Here is a 20,846-nt window from a genome sequence, read left to right as displayed (position 1 = left end):
TATGGAAGAAAAACCTCTAAACCTCTGTTCATAAGACCTGCATTGGTCCTGTTTGTCATACCCATATTTAATAATTTCCCTCTTCTCCACTTTTCATTTAATTTGACAAGACTTTCTATTATAAATTGGCATATTGGTCTCCTTTGATAGCTGAAATTAAATGCCAATGGTTGGATGGTCCTTTAACTTTTAATTTATAGTTACCATTCAGCCTGTGTGAAAATCATCAAGGTAACAAATCAAGGAACTATCATAATATATGGGTGTCCATTCATTTCAGTTTAGCCAAAAGCTTGTCAGTTTATCTTGTATAAAGCCCTGTTTTGGGGATTTATAACGCAGATCATAAAAATTTTTCGTTCATCTGCATAACCTCCATGCAAACACAAAATGTGTTTGTTTATGATTTTATATGCTTTTCAAAGGGCTTTTTGGGAAAGATTTTAAAAATACGTTTTTTTAATGTAAATATTGGTATTTATGGAAGATATTCTTAATAGTAATGAAGCCTGATTTCTCTAAGATAAGAAAATAGTATCCGGTTATACATTAATGTTTTAAAAATCAGATGCACTTACATCTTCTTTGCCCAATAAATATTATGTGTGTGTAAATGCTTGTAAATGCTTTAAGAGCATCTTCCATTTTAAAGGAAGTCAAAGTGGCACAATGTACATGATTAAGTGTTTTGCTTTATTGGAGTCATAAACACACTTTTACATCACAGCAAATATCTTAATGGAAATATTTTAATTTAGTAAAAGTGCATTTCACAAAAGTTTTAAATATTCCAAGCATGTATACTTCTGCAACAGTCCCCTGAGTAAAAGATATTAAGATTTTTGAAATGTATATGCATTATATGCAATGTGTATATTATATCTGACATTTTATCCATTAATACATTTTTAAGTAAAAAAAAAGAAACTAATATTCAGAGTATTGGAAATATACAGTATATTGAATATTATTTGAAGCTCTAAGGATAGATAATGATAAAGTATATTATGTATTAAAACACTGCTACATTAATTTACCCATAATGGATTGTTTCACATCACTCTTGTTTGGCTTATATTATAGGCTGTCTAAACTAGTTTGTCTGATGAAGCTCCACTGCATCAAGATAGGTCAGGGGCACTTAATCCCAGATCTAGTCCATAGAGCCATGTAATCAAGCCCACAGGGCTCCCCAAGGGTCCAGCAATTTGGTGAAGGGAAAGTGATGGCAATTAATGCTGCCACCACTCCCCCACTGCCAAATGCCCATACCCTACAGGCCAGATGACATGGCAGTGTTCATAGGATCCTCCCTGTGTATTGAGAGCTGGGCTGTGGCAGAGCCACTTCATCCAGTAAATTTGGGACCATCTGGGTAGGGGAAGAGAAGCCCAATCTTGAGTGCACAGGGCTGGGGCTGAGGCACAAGCAGAAAACCTAATCCAGCGTCTGCAGGGTTGGGGCTGGGGCCATGACAAGGGAAGAGGGGCATGATCTAGAGCATGTGGGGCTCAGGCCATCAGGGCCAGGGCTGACACTGAGTGCCCAATCCCATACGTACTGGGGGGGTGGGGGGGGGGGCGGACAGGGCTAGATGATGAGGTATAATCCAGTGCATATGGAGCCAGGACCTGGGTTCAGGGTAGCAAGTCTGATCGAGAAAATGCAGGACTGGTGATGGGGTGGCAAGGCACAATCGGGTGTGTGTAGTGGCAGGGCTGGGACAGGGTGGTATTATCTGGTATGGGGTTGGGACCACAACCACAATAAGGCCTGTGGGACCAGTGTATCTGATTGGGCTCCAGCCATACGCGTGCCGGATTGGGCTCACAGACTGGATTTGGCCTACCAACTCACCTCGCACCACTGCTCTGGCCCATGGGGTCTGAAGATTGGGCACCAATAAAGTAGATGGATCTCAGATGTGAGATTGTCTGTGCTCTGCTCCTCCCAGACCCTACAACATAATTCTGTTCTTCAATGTTCCTTGATTAAACTTGTTGGAGTTTGCTAGTTGAGAAATGACTATGACTAGGGTGATAATACGTCCCAGTTTAGCTGGGACAGTCCTGGATTTTGAAGGCCTGTCCTTACCAGTCAGGGAAAATTAAAACAAGAGTCCCAGGCATGGGGCAGTCTAGTGGGGAGGTGGAGCAGCATGATATGCTGAGCGGCTCTGCCTCCCTGCCAAACTGTGCCCATGCCCCTGCCCAGTGGGCTCTGCCACCACTGCCTGCTGCAGCACCGCTGACTTCGGGGAGAGGGAGGGGACAGTGTCCCAGAACTCCCAGTTGTCCTAGATTTCCTTATGGTCACCCTAACTATGACCCATGGATCTGCAGCTATGTAGAACAAAGGCCACCAGGCCTTGAACCTTTCGTTCTGGCTATTGGACCACAGATCTGCTAGTGCTCCATATCCTCCAGAAGGCCATCATTTGATTCATTATCTTATCTATTGGCCACATGAAGAATGGACATAACAAATCTGTTCCCTTTGGGTTTGTGCAGGGGTCAAAATATGGCCCAAAGCTGAGGGAAATGGAATTTTACTAATCCAGACTATTTTGCTTTGGGGATGTGAATGTGCATTATAGCCTGCTATAGTGTAGGTGTACTCAGTTATAATGAAAGCTACACCTTGTGAAATGTCTTGTGCTAGATTTCACATCATTCCTCCTTGGCACATTTATTCACATTTTACACTCTATACCTGATGGGACTGTTGGTATTGTCTGGATCGCTGGCATTTACAGCCCCTACAAAAGAGCCGCTCTCAGACCCTTCAGCTATCTCCATCACATATTCCTGTGAGGTGAAAACTGGAGGTTCATCAGCATCTTCCACAGTGATCCTGACAAGGGTTGAGTCTTCAAATGGTCCCTCATTCAGAAAACGCTCATCAATGTGCCTGTTGATAACTTTTGCTTTAATACTGTATTTTCTTTTGGTTTCATAATCCACTTTCTGTAGAGAAACAAAGTAGGATGTGGAATTTTTCATATCTTAGCATTTGAAAATTAATAGTAGATTGATGATTGGTGTAAGATTAAAGACTAGTAATAGCTGTATGCAACTTTTGGGATTGTTTTAAAAGTGATTATTTCCAAGATTTCTTTTTTAACTGTAAAAACACTTTAAGTATTCAACTTAGCCTTCGCTATTAAGAGTTTAGAAAATATTACTTTTTAAAAGCAAACAATTCTGTTACATCCTTGTCTCACCATCCAATCTGACCGCCCCCCCCCAAAAAAAAACAACAACAAAGAAAAACAAAACCAAACCAATAAAAACTTAATTTACCACCAGGTTGTTTTTAGGCAGGTGTTGTTAATAAATAATACAGCAGAAATATTCAGGATGTGCCTGCCTTTATTTGAAAAAAAAATACAAAATTGAGGAAAAATATCAAAATGCATGGTGAATTTTAGGATGTGGTAAAGAGAGATGTGGTCTCTCTCCCCCTCTGACCATCAGGGGATGAGAGCAAGGCATGGATGCAGGTCTTGGACTGGTGGGGGACCGGACCAGACTGGAAGTAGGGAAAGAAAGTGTACAAAGAAAGGAATCTGCTTACCACTACTCCTCTCCTTGGCTGACTCAGGGGTGGGGAAAGCCCCAGAGCTACTCCAGACAGTGGTTGTGGGGAGCAGCTGGGGTCAACAGCAAAAGCAGGTTCTTTCTTCTAGTGCTTGAGCAGCCCCCCATTCTGAGGTGTCCTCCACTGGCCAGGTCTTAAGTGCAGAAAGCAGAACCTCTGCACCTGCTGCTGTCATTGTTCCTAACAAAGCTAAGCTCCTCAAGCAATCACTTCCCATAGCCCCTGGCTTGAGCAGGGCAGGAGTAATTCTAGGGGTCCTCATATGACTGCTTCAACCAAGGACAGTGTTGGGTAGGCTTCTCCTTCCAGTACCTACTCTTGGCCAATGGGTGACACAGGAGTGGCAGGAACCCGATGCAGAAAGAGGAAATTTGCTCCTTGCTTCACTTATCCCTTGCAGAGCCTGGCACCCTGGGTAACTGCAGCCCATGGCTGCAGCATGGGAAAAGCAGCTCTGGAGCTTCTACCATGTCTGGGTCAGCTGGGGAAAGTGCTGGCTGCAGCAGCAGAAGGATGGATATATCCACATTCCCACCCCCGCACCCCTAGCCTCCACCCTGGATCCACCCCTGGCAACATTAGCTTCTATAATCTGCAACATTTCACTGAAGTGCTGACTTAATCTAAATAAATATTTTTCTTTTTTCTCTGTAGGTCTATGATAGAAGTTTTATTTTTAACTTTCCATGACTTGGAAATAGACTGAATGAAAGAATTTACTTTCTGTCTTTTTCCTTCCTGGTAAGGTTTAGAGTGGAATTCTTTCATCAATTTAGGTCCAGGGAAAGAAAAAGCAGACTCTCTCCCTCTGAGAGTAATAAAATGGGATAGGTTTCATTGTAACCAATGACTTCTGAGCATGTTTTCATCAAATATATCATTTTTATTTATGCACCGTGGTGTGTTCTATCTTAAGATGTTAATATGTTTTGCCACCAGTGAATTAAATGTATGAATGACTCTCTGAAGAAGAGAAATAATAATCTGTTCATTTTACAAATGTGGAACTGAAGCAGAGGCTAAGACATTTTATCACAATCATATAAGGAGCCTGTTGAAAAACTGAGAATTGACTCCAGATAGCTTAAGTGCTAACATTGGGTTTTAGCCATAAGCAAGCAAGCAAACCAAATAACAAACATACTTTCTAAACTACCCAACACTATTCCAGAACCTATTTTTAGTTAGATCATTAGTGGCTAAGGAAGCAAGAAATAGTAGTATAGAAACAGTTGCATGCATTTTTGTTGACTTTTCAAAAATATTTAGTGACATATCTCGTTTTAGTAGATTTTTTTTATGCCTAACCTTTTTTAATATAACAACTCCTTCTTGGGTTTCATTATCTGTAATGATGTCAAAAACATAGGAGGCATCTCCTTCAATGACATAATTCATGGCTGCATTTTCCCCTATGTCACTGTCATCTGCCATGATTTTGCCTATGGTAGTGCCCAGTGGTGCAGCTTCAGAAACAGTCATATGGTACAGTGCTTAAAAAAACAAAAAGTTACAATCACATTAAACTTTGTCAATGATTTGTCTTAACCCAAAATTTTAGCATGCAACATATGGACTAGAGCAGGGTTGCTCAACCTCTGGCCTGTGAGCCACATCTGGCCCATGGAGCCAGGTGATTCGGTCCACTGCACCCCCCAGGGCCCAACAATTCAGTGGCAGGAGAATGGTGTTAGCATCAATTTTTTAAATGCCAATTTTCTGAACATGTGTGCAGCCCAATGAGCCAGATATCATAGCTCTATACAATAGATTAGGTATATGAGGCTGAGCTGAGATAGCACCAAGCTAGGGTGACATGGAAGCTGATCTTGGTGTGCAGGGCCTGATATGGGCACATGGGGCCCTGCACTACTCATCTGCTTCATGGGACTGAAAGGTTGAGCCCACTGGGCTAGGGGACAGCAGGCATCCTTAAGACAGACTGCTGAAGAAAATGCATATGCCTGATAACAAATGGGAAAACTGTTCCCTGAGCCTCCTATTGCAGTGTTCAAACTGATGTTGAGTTATCCTTGTTCTTATGTAAAGGCGGTAGGGAGGACTAGCATTCTACAGCATTAAAAGGGTAGTAAAATAGGAGTAGGGTAGGGGTGCTCAATCCTTGGTCTGGGGCCAGATCCAGTCCATGGAGCCATGTCATGCATCCTGCCTGGCTCCCAATGGGTCCAAAAATTTGTTAGTGAGGGACTGATGGTGGCATTAATTGCCAATCCCCTGATGCCACATTTCCAGATCCATGGGGAGCCCAGAGGACTGGATAGCTTGGCCCTGTGAGCTAGATGGGGTGCTGAGGGTAGAGCTGAGGTGGCACCAGGCCTGATCTGGGCATGCCAGGTTCTGCACCTGGTTCTGGCAAGCAAGGCTGAACATTGCACACCAACACAGCAAGAGAACTGACCCACAGAGCAATTCTACACCATTCATCTGGCCTGTGAGGCTGCAAGGTTTAGTACCAGTGGAATAGGGAATGCAGCCAGAGGTTGGTCTCCACTGCCTTTTTCCCTGTTAGTGTGTGGGATGTAATGAGGAAGAGAAGAGGAAGTCCAATTTTACTATAAAGTTTGGTTATAAATATAAAATAATTAGGCTGTATGCATTTACAACAAATCTATAATGTGCACTATCATTATTAGTTGCTGTAAGTAAACTTAAGTCAAAACTATTTCCTACCCACCACTTCATTCTGAAATCACTTGTTTTCTACTTTTTTAAAATTATAATTCATTTCAGAGGAATGAACCCACAAGGTATCAGAAGCAAGACATGTTAAACCTTCTCTTTATATAGACACATGTGCATGTGAAATCATACACACTTTCTCTAGGAAGAATACCATTAAAATGTGCATTTCTGTATTAAGCAGCAAACATATTTCCCCCCTGAGTAAATACTAGAAAGCAAGACAATGCAGTGGTGCTTCCCATTTAATAAGTTAAAAAAGGATTTAGAAAAAATAACTTTACAGTTGTCAATATATCAACTTAATAAAGAAAAAGTATTCTGTACACTTCAGTGAAAAAATTATTTAGGTTTCCTAAAATTGGTACTTCTTATCCCAAAGTAGTAATGAAACCTTGTATTGGCTTGGACTCCTAGCTTTTTAGTAGGAGCTACTTTTTGAAGAAAAGTTATTAGTTTATTAATCTTTCATTTAAATATATGACATTAGGTAAAATATAGACCTGATGTAAATTGTACTGGGTTTACTCCTGGTTTTAATTTTTCCCCAGTTAGTTAAAATTCCCCCACCTTAGTTAAAATTCCTGGCCTCTACTCACTATGTTGAAATTTAGGGGCATTGTCATTGATGTCAGAGAGGTTGATAGTTACAGTTGCTGTTTCTGAAAATCCACCCATTTGCCCAATCATATCTTTGGCTTGGATGATGATAAAGTATTTCTCCTGAGTTTCTCTATCCGTTTCAGAAGAAATTCTAATGACTCCTGAAAGATACAATAATCATCAATTACTTAAGTATACATTTCCCCCCTAAGACTTAGCTATGAATTAAATGCAAAATAAGATTCAGTATCTTAATGTACAAATTGATTAGACACAAAGCACATGGAATAAAGACTCGTTGAAATTTTCTCAGATTTAAATGTATTACACTGTGTTCACTGAAGTAAGGTGACCAATCTAAATCGAGTGTGAGTTATTCCATTGACCTAGTGGGCACATTCAGATGACCATGGAATGCAATTTTCAGCATTTCAGACCTGTCTGCAGCACTTCAAACCATATGCACTGCACATGCAGGTGCTCATTGCACTGCTAATTTGCAGCATGGTAGGTTTTTTTGACACTGGGAGATCCCAGTGTCAAACCCCACACTGCTAAAATAAAGAGTATGGAGCATGTGCCTGCAGTATGTGCCAGCCAGCACCTGAGCCTGGTCAGCCAGAGATATGCTCAGGCTGCTTGCCAGGCTCTCTGTGCCTGGATCACCATTGCTAGAGCACTGGGAGGCCCCCAGGACTCTAGGTATGGCTGCTGGGCCTAGCCCAGTGCTGGCCCCAGTCTCCCTTACCCCACCCAGGGCAACTTGCAGTGCGCCAGAGCGTACATGCAGAATGTTCTCCAGGGACAACTAGCAGCAGCATAAATATGTGCTGCTCCTGGCTGTCCCCAGGAATGCATGTTCCTGCTCATAGAGATGTGCCCAGTGGTTCCAAATAACCCCTAAAGACCTGATTCAGAAATAGCCCAATTAATGGGTGGCTTTCCATTGAATGAAATAGGATCTGCCCTAAATTTGAAGACATTCAAATACCAGTTGTAGACAACATTATAGGCCAATGACATAAGGAGGTAGGATGATGAGTTAATTTGAGAAAATTATATTTCTCCTTGTCCTGACAAAATAAAATGACTGTTTATTCAAATCTATCACTGGCACCTAGATATTTTACGTTCATGAACAAATGTCAGGTATACATAACAATACCTGTTTTTGGCTCCACAGAGAAATAGGGCTGCCCTTGAATTATACTATAAAGCAGACGTGCATTGTATCCATAGTAAGGATCATCTCCATCGGTGGCTGTTACCTGTATAACAGAAGTACCTGAAAAGCAAGTGCATATAAATAAGGAGTTTATACAAATGAACTAATAAACCTATCTTGGATTTTAACCATTATTAAAGTATTTCTCTTTTACTCAATTGTATACTGTTTTCCTTTTATTCACCTAATTTAATATATATTATTTCATCATTACACAGAGCACCTTTCTTAAAATCATGTCAAGTGTCTAATTATTGATAGGAGGCAAATTTTGTATCTTGCAAAAATAGGCACAGAAACAGGAAAAAGAAAATTACTTTCTCCTCTCTAATTTAGATTAAACCAAACACTATCTTGTGAATTTTAATGGAATTATTATTTAACTGTAAGTACTGTCTTTTCTCATTGGCTTTTCTAATTTATGTTCTACAAATAGGAACTAAGAGATTTCCACCTTGAATATACTTTAAGATATTTTATTTAAGTTCTCCATATGACCACAAAACAAAGAGTCTGTATCAACAGCAGGCCTGAAGCATGGCTGAAAGAAATAAACTGTTAACAAGTAAATCAGCCAGGAAATACAAGAAAATTTTGATAGCAGTTTTTTGTATATTCTCGGTCTTTTAATGAGCTGCCCCTACTGCAAAAGAAATAGCAGAATCAATCTGCAGAACATAATTTCATCTTTAATTGGGATTTGGTTATGTTCTAGATCTAAAATTGGCAGGATCTTCCTGGAGCTGTCAACGAGGGTATCTTTGCAAAGGGAATATTTCTCAGCAAATTATTTTATAATGATGACTTCAATATTATTTCTCACCTGCCTAATGTAAGGAACAACAGAAGAAAGAGCACCTTCTTATGACTTTCCAACATGAACACATTATTACCTATCATAACTAAAGTCAGAAAATTACATTTTGAGGTGATAGTAATTTTGATAAATGAGGGGAAATGTTTTTGTTTTTGTCTGAAATCTTTGGCAAACCCAAAAACTGAAATAAAATCTACTGTAGAATGAAATATTTGAGTTGAGTTTTGTAAAAAATGTTTTAAAATAAAGTTGAAGTAAATTTTAAAATGAAATATCATTTTGATTTGAAGAAATTAATGAAATGTTTTGGTTTCTGAAGTCATGACATGTTTCAGTCAACCTGAATCTTCATTTTGAAATGAAAAATATTTGGACAAAAATTCTCCAGAGATTTGGGGGCCCTGGTTTAAATTGCAGTATGTACTCTAAATATGTTGCTTAAATAAACACTGCTCTCTTGATATTAAAAAATCTATTAGAAATTTATCAGAGTTGTGGCAGGGAACCTTTGGTGCCTGTCACTTTAAGGTCTTGGGCAGACAGAACAGCAGCCTGCAGGTGACAGCAGTGCCAATCACAGAGAGTTACATGGCCATCAGGAGGCCACCTGATTGGAGGAGGGCCTGGCTGCTGGAAAATAAGAGCAGGCCCTGAGCAATAAAGCTGACAGTTGCTGCAGGGAACTGAAGGAACAACATCTCCTGGCCAGAATACTGCTGCTCCCAGAACACCTGGAGGGCAAAGGTAGGAACTATGGGGATGGAGGAGGTTCCTGGTCCTAGGGAATGACCTAAAACTACACATTGCTGGGGTTGGATGGTGTGATAGGGCTGCTTGTGGCATGGCATTCTCCAGGAAATGCCACACCTGTGCCCCCCAGTAAAAGGCAAGTGTGGAGTGCCAGAAAGCCTTAGCTCCCACTGCTTTGTGGATACCCTATGGAGGGCAAAGGCTAGGGGAGCATACCCCGACAGAAAAGCACAGGCGCCCAGGTCCACTGAATGGGGCTTGAGGTGGGATCCAGACCCTTTGAGTGGGGCCTGCGACAGGGCTGAGGTCCACCTACAGGGACCAGAGGCCTGGGGGGGCATAAGGCCCAGAAGCCACAGTGATGGGATGCAATAGTGGTCCCAGTGAGGGGGCATAGTGAGATCTGGCAGCTGTGTAGAGTAGGGCTCTAGGGGGACTGAAGGATTACACCAGAATTGTTGTAGTTGAGACCCCAGTGAGAGAGCATGTATCCCAGGCACATTTAAAGGATGTCTGAGGTCAAGTTGGGCCAGAGGCCGTGTGTGGCCCAGTTAAGGGCCAGGGGAGTAATACTGGATAGTAATTTGGATACAATCTGTGAGGCATGGAACATGCTAAAGGGGAGGTTTGGAGCCGTGTATCACACCCTTGGCATTAGGGTATCAAATGGGTAGCCTCCTGCCTAAGAAACATCAATTCTATTACATAAAAGGCATAGCAGGCGAGTTAGGTAGGGCAGACTGCCTGTAACAGGTATCCGCTCTGGGCTGAGCTAAAATGTGGCCTGCACACCTGTTCCTGGGGCAACCGCCCGCCTTCTCGTCTGCCATGCCTTGCTGTTAATTAATTAATTGATGTTAATTAGCGGGAGGCTGCTCTTGTACTGCCCCGCTGCCAGGGGGCGCTATCTGCGGCTCCATTTCCTCCCCTACACCGCAGTCCACACCTCGTCGATGGAATAGCCATTATGTCTCGGCCTTATCACAATCTGGCCCCTCTTTGTCCTCTCCGGGTCTTCCTTCCTTTGATCAACAATGCTGCCCCCTCTCTGGGGCCCCCCCTCTGGGGGCCCCCCCCACCCACACTGGGACTTCTCAGCCACTGCCCCTTCTCTGGGGTCTTTCAGCAATGCTGCCCCCTCTTCGGGGTTCACCGTGCCTGCACTGGGCTTCTCACTAATACTGCCCCCTCTCCGGGGCTCACTGTGCCTGCGCTGGGCTGCCCCCCCTCTCTAGGCCTTCTCCGTAATGCTGCCCCTCTTTGGGGCCTTCTCTGTAATGCTGCCCCCACTCTGGGGCCTTCTCTGTAATGCTGCCCCCGCTCTGGGGCCTTCTCTGTAATGCTGCCCCCGCTCTGGGGCTGGGGGTTTATGCACCCCGAATGCTACACCCTCACTGGCGCTGGGGTCCTCACACTCCACTGTGAGTCCCCTATGAGGCCTCCTCCAACCCCTAATAGCCTCACCCAAACCACTGGTCTTGTAACAACAACAAAACACAAGCCCCTGGGCTGTAACATAAACAGAAGCCACCTGGCCCTAACAACATTCGGTCCTACCAGTGACCCTTTAACTCTCAGCAATGTTGGATGCAGCTCCTGTATCAGGTTTCCCCTCTCTCCCGGGGCAGAGAGCTCCTTCCTCTTTGGCAGCTGGCAGGGAACTGCCTCTGGCCCCAGCCCCTAGAGTGTATAAGGGAGCCAGGCCCTGCCCCTTCTGGTCAGCTGACCTTCCCTGGTTGCCCCAGCAACCTACAGCTGGGCTCCTTATTCCCTACTAGGGAGGAAGCCCCAGCAGTTTCCCCTCTTTGGGAGCAGGGCACCTCAGTGCTCTGTGACACTGCCCTAGACACGTGGATGGACTGACACTGTGATCGGCCTCTGGATGGCCCCCTGTCACAAGAGTAAAGACTTCTTCTACAACTTGGCTAGTCTGGAGGAAATAGATATTCATTTGCCTTTCACTTTAAGTGTGTCTGGAACAAAGGGAGAATACAAACCTCAGAATGTTACTTTAATATCAGGCTACTGTTACATACATCTATCTATCTATCTATCTATCTATCTCTTTTAAGATTATAAGATACCTTTTAAGATACCTTATGCAGATTATAATCAATCATTATAAGGTTTCCAAACAACAAAGTGTATTTTTCAAATACGACTGAAGAGTAAAGGAAACATGGGCACTAAACTCAACTCAAAACAAAGTGTTGTCTAGAAACTAAAGGTCACCAGAGATCTGTTCAAGTTAGTTACTCCAAGTCATATGAAAATCACCCTAAGTAATATAATATGAAAATAATTCATTCCTTTTGAAGTAATTACATGATAGTGTTGAAGAAAGCTACCACTTTGGATAATCTGATTGATAGAAATGTGACTGATGCTATCTCTGAGACAGGAACAAAACTGCAATCAGTAAAATTCAAATGTGCGCCATTTTATGGGATTTTATTTAATAGATCAGGGATTTAAATTAATAGAAAAAGAGGTTATTTACCTGACTGTGATATTGATGTTAAAGCCTTATGGGCCTTATTTTAGTTAAATTCCTGTGGGCATATCTACACAAGATGCTATGTCCTGCACCACCAGGACTCCTCAGTAACAATCGCACAGTCAGGGTCATGTGTAGACGTGTTCTGTTTTATATTCTATGAATGGTGCTGGAAATTAACATCTGAAGTTGTAATAAAGTATGTTATCCTTATGGCAAGCTCCCTTTGGTTGCTTATTGGCTTTTGTAGGGTATGGTTTAAGAGACATTCAGGTGGTTTTAAATAAGCCCAGAAGCTGGGTACAATAGGAAAAGTAAACAAGTAGTAGAAATCCAGTAAAAAGAAAACAGGCACAAGGGAGGAGCAAAAGCTACTCTCCAGCCTGAACCTCAAATTTTGAATATAATGTGAATGTGAAAGAATTCGATTTCTTTTGGGGGAAATTGGCTTCTCAGGTTTCCTGGGAATGGTAATCTTGCAATTCTGATAGTAACCATTGAATTAAATATTGACTGAGTGCTAGGTGGCAGGGTACTATCATCTCATGACTATATCTAAAGGTACTTTCCTTCCCAGTTTTGAAGTTCTAACCCAGAATGAAAGTTATTTCTTTATGAACTTTAACCCATAGTAAGAAAAGCAAACAGTTGCCTGCATGTAACTGTGGTTCAATAAGCACACTGACCTGGGCAGTTAGGCAACAATTATAAAAAGCTGCAACTGCTAATATTATGTTTTTAACATGTGAAAACAAGTAAAAAGGATTTCTTTGCTTAGGGAAAAACTAAAAGAGCATGTAAAAAGACATACTTTGTACCGGTTAAATTACACATTTTTAAGATGTTCCCTGATGTTACAGGACTGAAATGGTCTAATGGCTATTGCTCAGAATTATGATACCATTTATGATACTTATCATTTATGTGAAAATGGATATATTTAAAGGACAATGGCCCTGACCTTGGGATACTGAAGACGAACATTAACTGAATATGCTTGTAGTCTTCGAACATTGTCCAAAGTGCAGTTCTGATAGGCATTTCAACATTAAAAACGTATTTTATGTTCTCAGAAACTATTGCTTCTGCATAATAAATTTGTTTTATGCCACAGTAGAATCAAACCTGGGGAAACTGCTTTTTTTTTTCCACCTGACTGCCATTTCAGATTTTTACTTTGTTTTTGTAGCCTTAGTTTTGAACTATGATGTAAAACATTACTGTGTCATTTACATATTGCAGCACATTAGATAAGCTACTGGAGAATTATATGGGACATATGTATTCATTTTTCTAACTGAGGCCTCATATCTGAACATGTTAAGTATAGATATATCATTGCAGGTGACTTTTAATCACTCTATCAAATATACTACGTTTGTAAAAATGTAACTGCTATATGTGAGAGACTTTATGTAAAATCATACCAAATGCCTGAGGGAAAACCATAGTCTTGTACTCCCAGAAGAGTCCATTTACATACATTTCATTTACTATGGCACTTGCATATAAAACCCTAATAAAATTCAAACGATGAAAATATGGGCAAGCTGTGAAAGCATACTAAAAATTATGCAAATGTGTAGTCATATTAATATAGATGTTGATACTTCAACCTAACTTTGGGTTAATTTTGTAGGGGCCAGATTTTGTGTGTGTACTAAGGGAAGCAATGTGTGATTGCCTAGGCATCATTTCTCATCTTATTCCCTTGCTACGTGCATAATATCTGCTTACAGATAACAGTTTTCCCCAAAGCTATATGCTCACTAGGTGATGACAACATCTGAAGGTTCAGAGATTGATTGTTGATGTCACACAAATTTCTGGCATGGTGCAAGAGGGAAAACAAAAAATATTCCTAGGGAAATTCTCATCTGAAGTAATCCTAGGCCAGAATAGATAAGCAAACTAATATCCTTAGCTCAACTGACAGGCAATGGATGCCAAATATTTCTACTGGGCTGGTAGGTTAGTATACCCACCTTCAAGACTGTTTTTTAATATGGAGGAATAGATTCAGATCCTCAGATATGCTTGCTGTACCTTGCTTTCAGGTGCACATGCTAAAAAGTGAGGCATAGGGTAAGTTCTGTGCAAAGTCTTGTGTTGTTTTGGCTAGACTGCTTCCAGTTCCCTAGCTAACTTGTTTGAAGCAAGACTGGTTATCTCTGCACTCACATACAGTCTTTACTGTCAATATAACTGGTGTAAAAAGTGGCAGGCCACACCATAACTGGGTGTAAAAGAAACAAAGGGAATCAGTGGGGTATAAACATTGACGTGACCATATCATCAGTGCCCCACGGTTTCCCACAGCACTATAGTGAAAACAGGGGGAGCTGACGTGTGGGTGTCCCAAAAAACAGCAGGATTTGACCATGATTCACATACATGACTGGATGATCAGAAGGTCATAAATTCTATTGTTTCAGCAAGCTCAACAACCTGTCTCTACAAAGAAAGCATACAGGGAATTTTGATTCTTTTTAAGTCTCATCATGCTCATTGTGGTTTCTTCTGGTGTGTGTGATATATAATGTGTACGTGCACACACAGGCACACATGCATACATTTTCTTTTTTCCTAAGATATTCTTCTAAGATTATATGAGAGATATTTGTATTCAGTAATAACGCTGGAAAATGTTATATATACTGTATTATATGTAAATTAATATATAATATTGAACTATAGAAACATATATGTATAATATTTATTTATATAATATAATCTATATAAAATTTCCCAGCATTATTACTGAATACAAGAATCTCTTATATAATCTTAGCGGAGTATTTTAGGAAAAAAAGAAAACGTTCATTGCTTTAATTAAACTTATGCTAGAAGTCCATGATGTATTAGAAATGAAAATACATAGTAGGTGTCTCAGGGGATTAGAACAGGTTTTTGAGTTTTTAATTTTTAGCTTGTCAGATTATATCTGGCTCAGATCAGTAGTAACTGACTGCTTATTGATGATTTCAGATAAGTTTCTAGGGAACAAGTGTCTACATAGAAGAACTACCTCTACAATTGGCCTTAACTGGTATCCTTGTTAGTAGGTTATACCAAGAGGCCAAGTTTATTCCCTTGGAGACAAAACTACATTGTTACCCTTAAAGGTTGAGGCTTATTGGGAGGGAAGCTTTCAGGACTAAATCCATCTGTAGGTCACTGAAAAATTATATGATTGTGTCATATCCTCAGGATGTGTTAATGCTGTTTTATAGAGTAAGTACCATTTCCTCCTAGGTTTATGCCTGCCTTCCAGAAAAACTAAAGAGGGGAGGAGAGAGACCCTGTGGAAAAAAAAGGCTGCCAAGGTAGGAAGCCATGACAGTGGAGGTCCCAGCCTATACAGATAATCATAATTAATAAAAGCTGAGTATAACCTGGGTGCCTGGGAGACAGACTGATTAAATAGCTCTCCTCAGTAGTTTCAGTTGGTGGTGTTAAAGTGTCTTCTAGAGCTATGGATGTAGAAAGAAGCTGCTCACCAAGTGACACTGCACTGGCCGCCCACTAGCCCCCCCAGAATAAACTTGCTTTCTTGGAAGGTAAAAAAACAAGCTGGCACAGGAAGAGAGAGTTTACATCTCTCCATGACAGATTCAGTGAATCTGCCCTAACAGCGAGTGGGTAATGCTGAATGATGCATAGTTTTTATTACTTTTTATGATCACTGATGCTATTGAGGTAATGAGCTCATTAATTCACACAGTTTTAACTAGTACGCTATTTAGATTTCTTTTCAATGTTATTTGCAATGGAAATAATCAAAAGGGAAGGAAATAAAAATCAAAGAGATTAATGAAACCTCTCCAAAAAAACCCAAAATTAAAGAATCCAATTTTTCCAAACTTTTGAGACAATAATTTGGAGATAGAATGATCAGGTTATAGATATTTTCATTTTCTATTTTTTTTTTTAAGTAGAAGGGTGTTTTTGCTTCTTATATGTGATGAGAAGATGCCAAAATCCAGCCCAGATTCTCTCTACTCCTAATACAGGATCAGAGAGAGAAGTACACATTATTTTCAAGAGCCTCCATTTTTGTGCTCCTTTCGCAAGAAAGGCAATATTCCACCCCCCCATGCTTACAGAATTAAGAGACTTTCTCTTTATTACATTCCTTGGGCATAATTCATTCCAAAGAGAGAAAAATTAGCTGGGAGAGGAAGCAGGTTCACCAGTCTAAAGACTGCACCGGCATGGCAAAAACACTCTTACTTCAGGGCAAGCAAAAACTCTGTCACTATTCTTCTGGAGACAATGCTGATGGCTCGTGATTTGAAGAAGACCCCTTTCTGTTCAATTTATAGGGGAGGTCAATGCATGTCACATAGGGTATAACAAGGACTATGCTTTAATCCCTATGCAGAGTCAGCATAGATTGAAGGAGGTATATTCAATACTTTTCTGTTCACTTCTTATTTATATACTTATATATACTTGGAGTTAATAGAAATCATAGTCCCTCAAAGTTTACTTCTTTTCCTTGACCCCCGCCCTTCCTTTTTGGATATGATTACACACCAAAAGGACTGATAGGCTGTTGCCAGTAAAGATCACATGTAGAACTATTTGAAAGAGTAGAAGAGTGGTGCCCTACCCTAATTTAAATGCAAGCATTTCATTACCTCACCTTCAGTTCTCCTTTGTATTCTGCTTGACCTGAATAAGGTATGCTATGTTGTCTTGTTAATAAATGACTGCCATTTTCAAACCTAGGGATGACTTGTGTGGTGAATGAAGAGCTCTGTGTATCATTATATACCTGCTAATTAGGACCCTAAGCCAGAAGACATAAGTACTTATCTGTTCAAAACAGAACAGAGTAGAATCTTAGGCCATGTGTAGACGAAATGAGGGGCATGTGTGCACAACACTTTAAAACAGGCTAAATGCTTTTGCACCGCTTTAATGGTGTCGGTGTTTCCATGCCTCGGTGGCGTATTGTGCATTAATTCTAGCCATTGTAGGAAATTCAGCGGCGTAATGCACCTTAAATGACTTGGGGTGCAGCAAACTAAAACTCCTCCAACAAAGCACTGGGCTCTGTGCAGCTCTGCGGTCCTGCAGGCAGCCTGACAGCAGCCAGGGAAAGCAGGCTCCACCCAAGAAAAGCAGACAGCCTGATTTTGTCCTTCTTCCCCTGGAGCTTGCATGCCTGCCTGCCATAGCTGCACGGGGACCTGGTGCTTCCCTCCATGACTGCAGTGTCCCCTGGGACCACCCAAGCTGGGTGCCTGTGGGCAAGTGTCGCCTGTGGGGGAGGGCATCACTGCTATGGAGGGAAGCACCAGCCCCCCCGCAGCCCAGGGACCTCTCTGCCCACCGGTAGCTCACACTCCCCTCCCCACCAGAGAGGCAGATAAGTCACCAGGGTGTGTGCATGACAGGGGTTAAAATCAGCCCTAAATTGAAGCAGTGTTTTTTAATGCCCCCCCACCCCACTTCAATTTAGGGCCCCCATTTCATCTACACATGCCCTTAGGGACTAACTTGTCAGAGGCATACATTTTTGTATGTGACACCTTGCTTCATCAGAATCATCTGAGGAAGTTGGGTATTACTTACAAAAGCTTATGCCTCCCTGAAAAAGTTAGTCACTAATTTCTCATCTTACCCTCCCTTCTATCTTTTGCCTGACTTCAGACTAACCTTGTCAAATTACCTCTCTCTGCCCAAAGGCAAGCATACTGGTGCGTTCAGTAGGACTACAGTTGGGCTTACAGATAAGCATATGCACAAATCTTTGTACATTTCTAAGTTTTTAATTTCTAAACACTGTGGAACCTCTCCAAATCAAAGCCACTTTATAAAATACATTATTAATATTTTTAAATAATATGAATGCCCTCCAAAGCATAAAATATAACACCAGCTTCTTGACATTCTGTACCTTCAGGAGACATCTCAGGAACAGTGGCCTCATAAGGTCCATCCAAAAACTGTGGCTTTTGATCATTGATATCCTTAACTTTGATGACAAATTCTGATTCAGGTTCCATGGGCAGCTGAGTATTCCTGTTAATTGCCTGCGCTCTTAGAGTGTACAGGGCTTTCTTTTCTCTATCAAGTTTCTGTATCACGTGAAGGACACCCGTTGTCTCATTGATGGTAAAAATGCTTCCAGCTCCCTCACCAGTCAAAATGTATTTAAAGGTGCTATCCTCTTTGTCTAAATCAGACTTCAGCTGCAAAGACCAAAGAGAACAATTTATTCTTCTGGATGACATTTGAAAATAATTATACAAAATAAAAATGTGTATATATTTTTTGTATTTGAAACTAAACACCAATGATCTTGCATAGGGAACATTATTTAATCGAGGTAACAAAGTACTATATACTATGCATAATTAGCCATGGAAAAGATGTGGTCATTTAATAACTAAAATCAAACTAAACTTTTAAGTCAATGGAATGTAAGCATATTCATAAGAAGGCTTATTAAATCAGGGCCTACACACTAATCAAAAAGATAATGAAGAGGGAATATAGGAAAAAAAACTCAAAGATTTTTCTAAATTTTTTTATATCAAAGGACAATAATTTGCATATACATGCACACACTTTTGTGTGTGCATGTGTATATATTTGTATCATTTGAAACATATAGGACATAAACACATAGGACTTCAAGGACATCAACAACTAAACTTCTGAAACCAGGAAATACCAGCTACTGTAAACATACCTGGAAAATAGAGTTACGGTACACACCAACCTGTTCTACAAAGGTAAACTTAGCCCCTTTGAGCTGGTGGGAACATTTGGAAACATACTATAAGTGTTTCAGTCATAGCTACCCTGTAGTTAACAGATATGAGGAATAACTAAATGAATGGTTCATTTTATAAGCAGTGCTGTATCCCACAGATTGTGTTCCATTATTTATCTTCATATATTCTCCCTGCCATTTTGGTGCTAGAAATAAATGTATTAACTAGTGCAAGCATTTGTGTAGGTTCTTATAACTCATATGAAGATAAGTGCATATGTCTCTAAACACATCAGAGCCCCTCATTACTGGGCCGCATCATTTTCAGTAGTATGTTGGACATCATTCAAATAAGACAGACTTAAGTCTTAAACTGAAAGAGGTGCAACTGACATCTTGATGTGTATTTTCTGTTTTTCAGAGACTGATATCTGTTTCATATTTTTTCCTTGGTTTTTTTTGAGGAAGTCATTGAAGAGAGAGGGCATGGAATTAGCAAGGAGGAACAGAGGTAAACAGCAGCTTCTATGTGCAAAGTTAGGAATAATACAGGGTAAAAGAGCTAGTCATAGTTTTCTATAGCTCTAAAAAATGTTGTAGTCAGCAGATGCAAAATGTCACAATGACTCGCACACAGAATCTTCGTCCCACTACATATGCATAAATGACCATCTCTAGCTTACCAGATTGCTATGGGCCTGGTCTGGATTGATATCAATGATAAGTCCGTACCAATTTGGAAGAGGGTCCAGAGTTTATGGCCCAAGTGCAGGTGAAAAAATGCTAAAAAACATAATATAATATTTATGTCATGTAATTTATTTATTTATTGTAGATGGTAGTCAGGAAATGAGGGTTTATGGAAAGGAGGTAACATTTCCAGAATTCCTTGTTCAGATGACTTTAAATTTGGACTACTGTAGCAAGTTGGGCTCCAGGGGTGACTGTGATGCCCCCTGTTGACCATGCAACTCTTGCTCTGTTCTGGCTCTAAGGTACCTTCCCTTTCTTCTTCCCTGCCATTCCTTTATGTAACTATTCAATATGAAAGGGAGTCTGCCTAGGGTCCTAGGGTAAGTCCTTAGTTCTTCTGACAGCCAGCAAGTCCCACCCAGACCCCACTGGTCTCAATCCCGCTTCATGCTTGGTATGCCCTCTCTGTCCATCCCTACTTCTCAGGGTACTTGTAGCAGTAAAAGCTATTCACAGTCTCCAAACAACTCTGCAGCCATGCTCATGCCTCACAGGTGTTACTATCTGATCACTCCCTTTTTGGGGCCTTGGCCTTCTCAGACTCCGCCCCCTTTCTCTGGCTGCAAGCCTCTAGCCCTGGCCCATGGATTCATGTCCAGCTCTCTTGGCCTGAGCCCTGTTGGTCATAGTGTCTCTGGGCCTCTGATCCCTGTGTTTCTTGTACTGGGCCCGTGTCCCTTGTCTCTGCCCTTCCTGGGCTGCCCTGTCAGAGCTCAAGACACTCTCATATCCTCAGCCACTATGTGGACCTCCATCTTCCCCTGACAATCCCAAACTCAAACCACTTGTCAAAATTCAAACCCAAAACATAAGCACTCTGGCTATAACTAAACCTCTAGCCCCCTGGTAACTCCTACCAGCCTTGGCCCTTAGTCAGCTGCTAGCCCTCATCCTCTTCACTTGTTATCTCCAGGCATAGCATGCTCATAGTCCCTCTCTCAGCAACAGGCATCTCACCACAGAGCTCTTCCCTTTTAGCCTCCAGGGCCATATCCTGCCATAGTTCTGGCTCAGTCTTATATCTCTCTCAGGTTCTGTCCCTTTCCAGTCCATTGACTCTACAGGGCTGGCCACAGGTGTCCTCTAATTAGGGTTCCTAAATGGTCTCCCTGGAAGCCTACCTATAGCACTGCCTTGTCTCCCCAGCAGGGCTCCAGCCTATTGTCCTACT

General features: G+C 41.3%; 1 protein-coding gene across 2 annotated transcripts in view; it reads right to left on the bottom strand.

Moving 5' to 3' along the window:
• LOC102386194 (cadherin-19) overlaps window positions 1-20,846 on the bottom strand; it is a 92,204-nt gene that overhangs the window by 35,390 nt on the left and 35,968 nt on the right. For both annotated transcript variants that reach the window (XM_006028543.3, XM_025209969.1), the window contains exons 3-7: window positions 18,101-18,395; window positions 8,069-8,188; window positions 6,900-7,064; window positions 4,909-5,093; window positions 2,713-2,966 (exon numbers count right to left, since the gene is read on the bottom strand). In XM_006028543.3, the coding sequence (XP_006028605.1) occupies window positions 2,713-2,966; window positions 4,909-5,093; window positions 6,900-7,064; window positions 8,069-8,188; window positions 18,101-18,395 (1,019 nt within the window). The remainder of the gene's footprint in view (window positions 1-2,712; window positions 2,967-4,908; window positions 5,094-6,899; window positions 7,065-8,068; window positions 8,189-18,100; window positions 18,396-20,846) is intronic.

The sequence above is a fragment of the Alligator sinensis genome, unplaced genomic scaffold, assembly GCF_000455745.1.
Source record: "Alligator sinensis unplaced genomic scaffold, ASM45574v1 scaffold813_1, whole genome shotgun sequence".
In the NCBI taxonomy this organism is placed as follows: Eukaryota; Metazoa; Chordata; order Crocodylia; family Alligatoridae; genus Alligator; species Alligator sinensis.
Note: the sequence above shows the minus strand (reverse complement) of the source record. Positions and strands in the feature narration are given on the sequence as shown.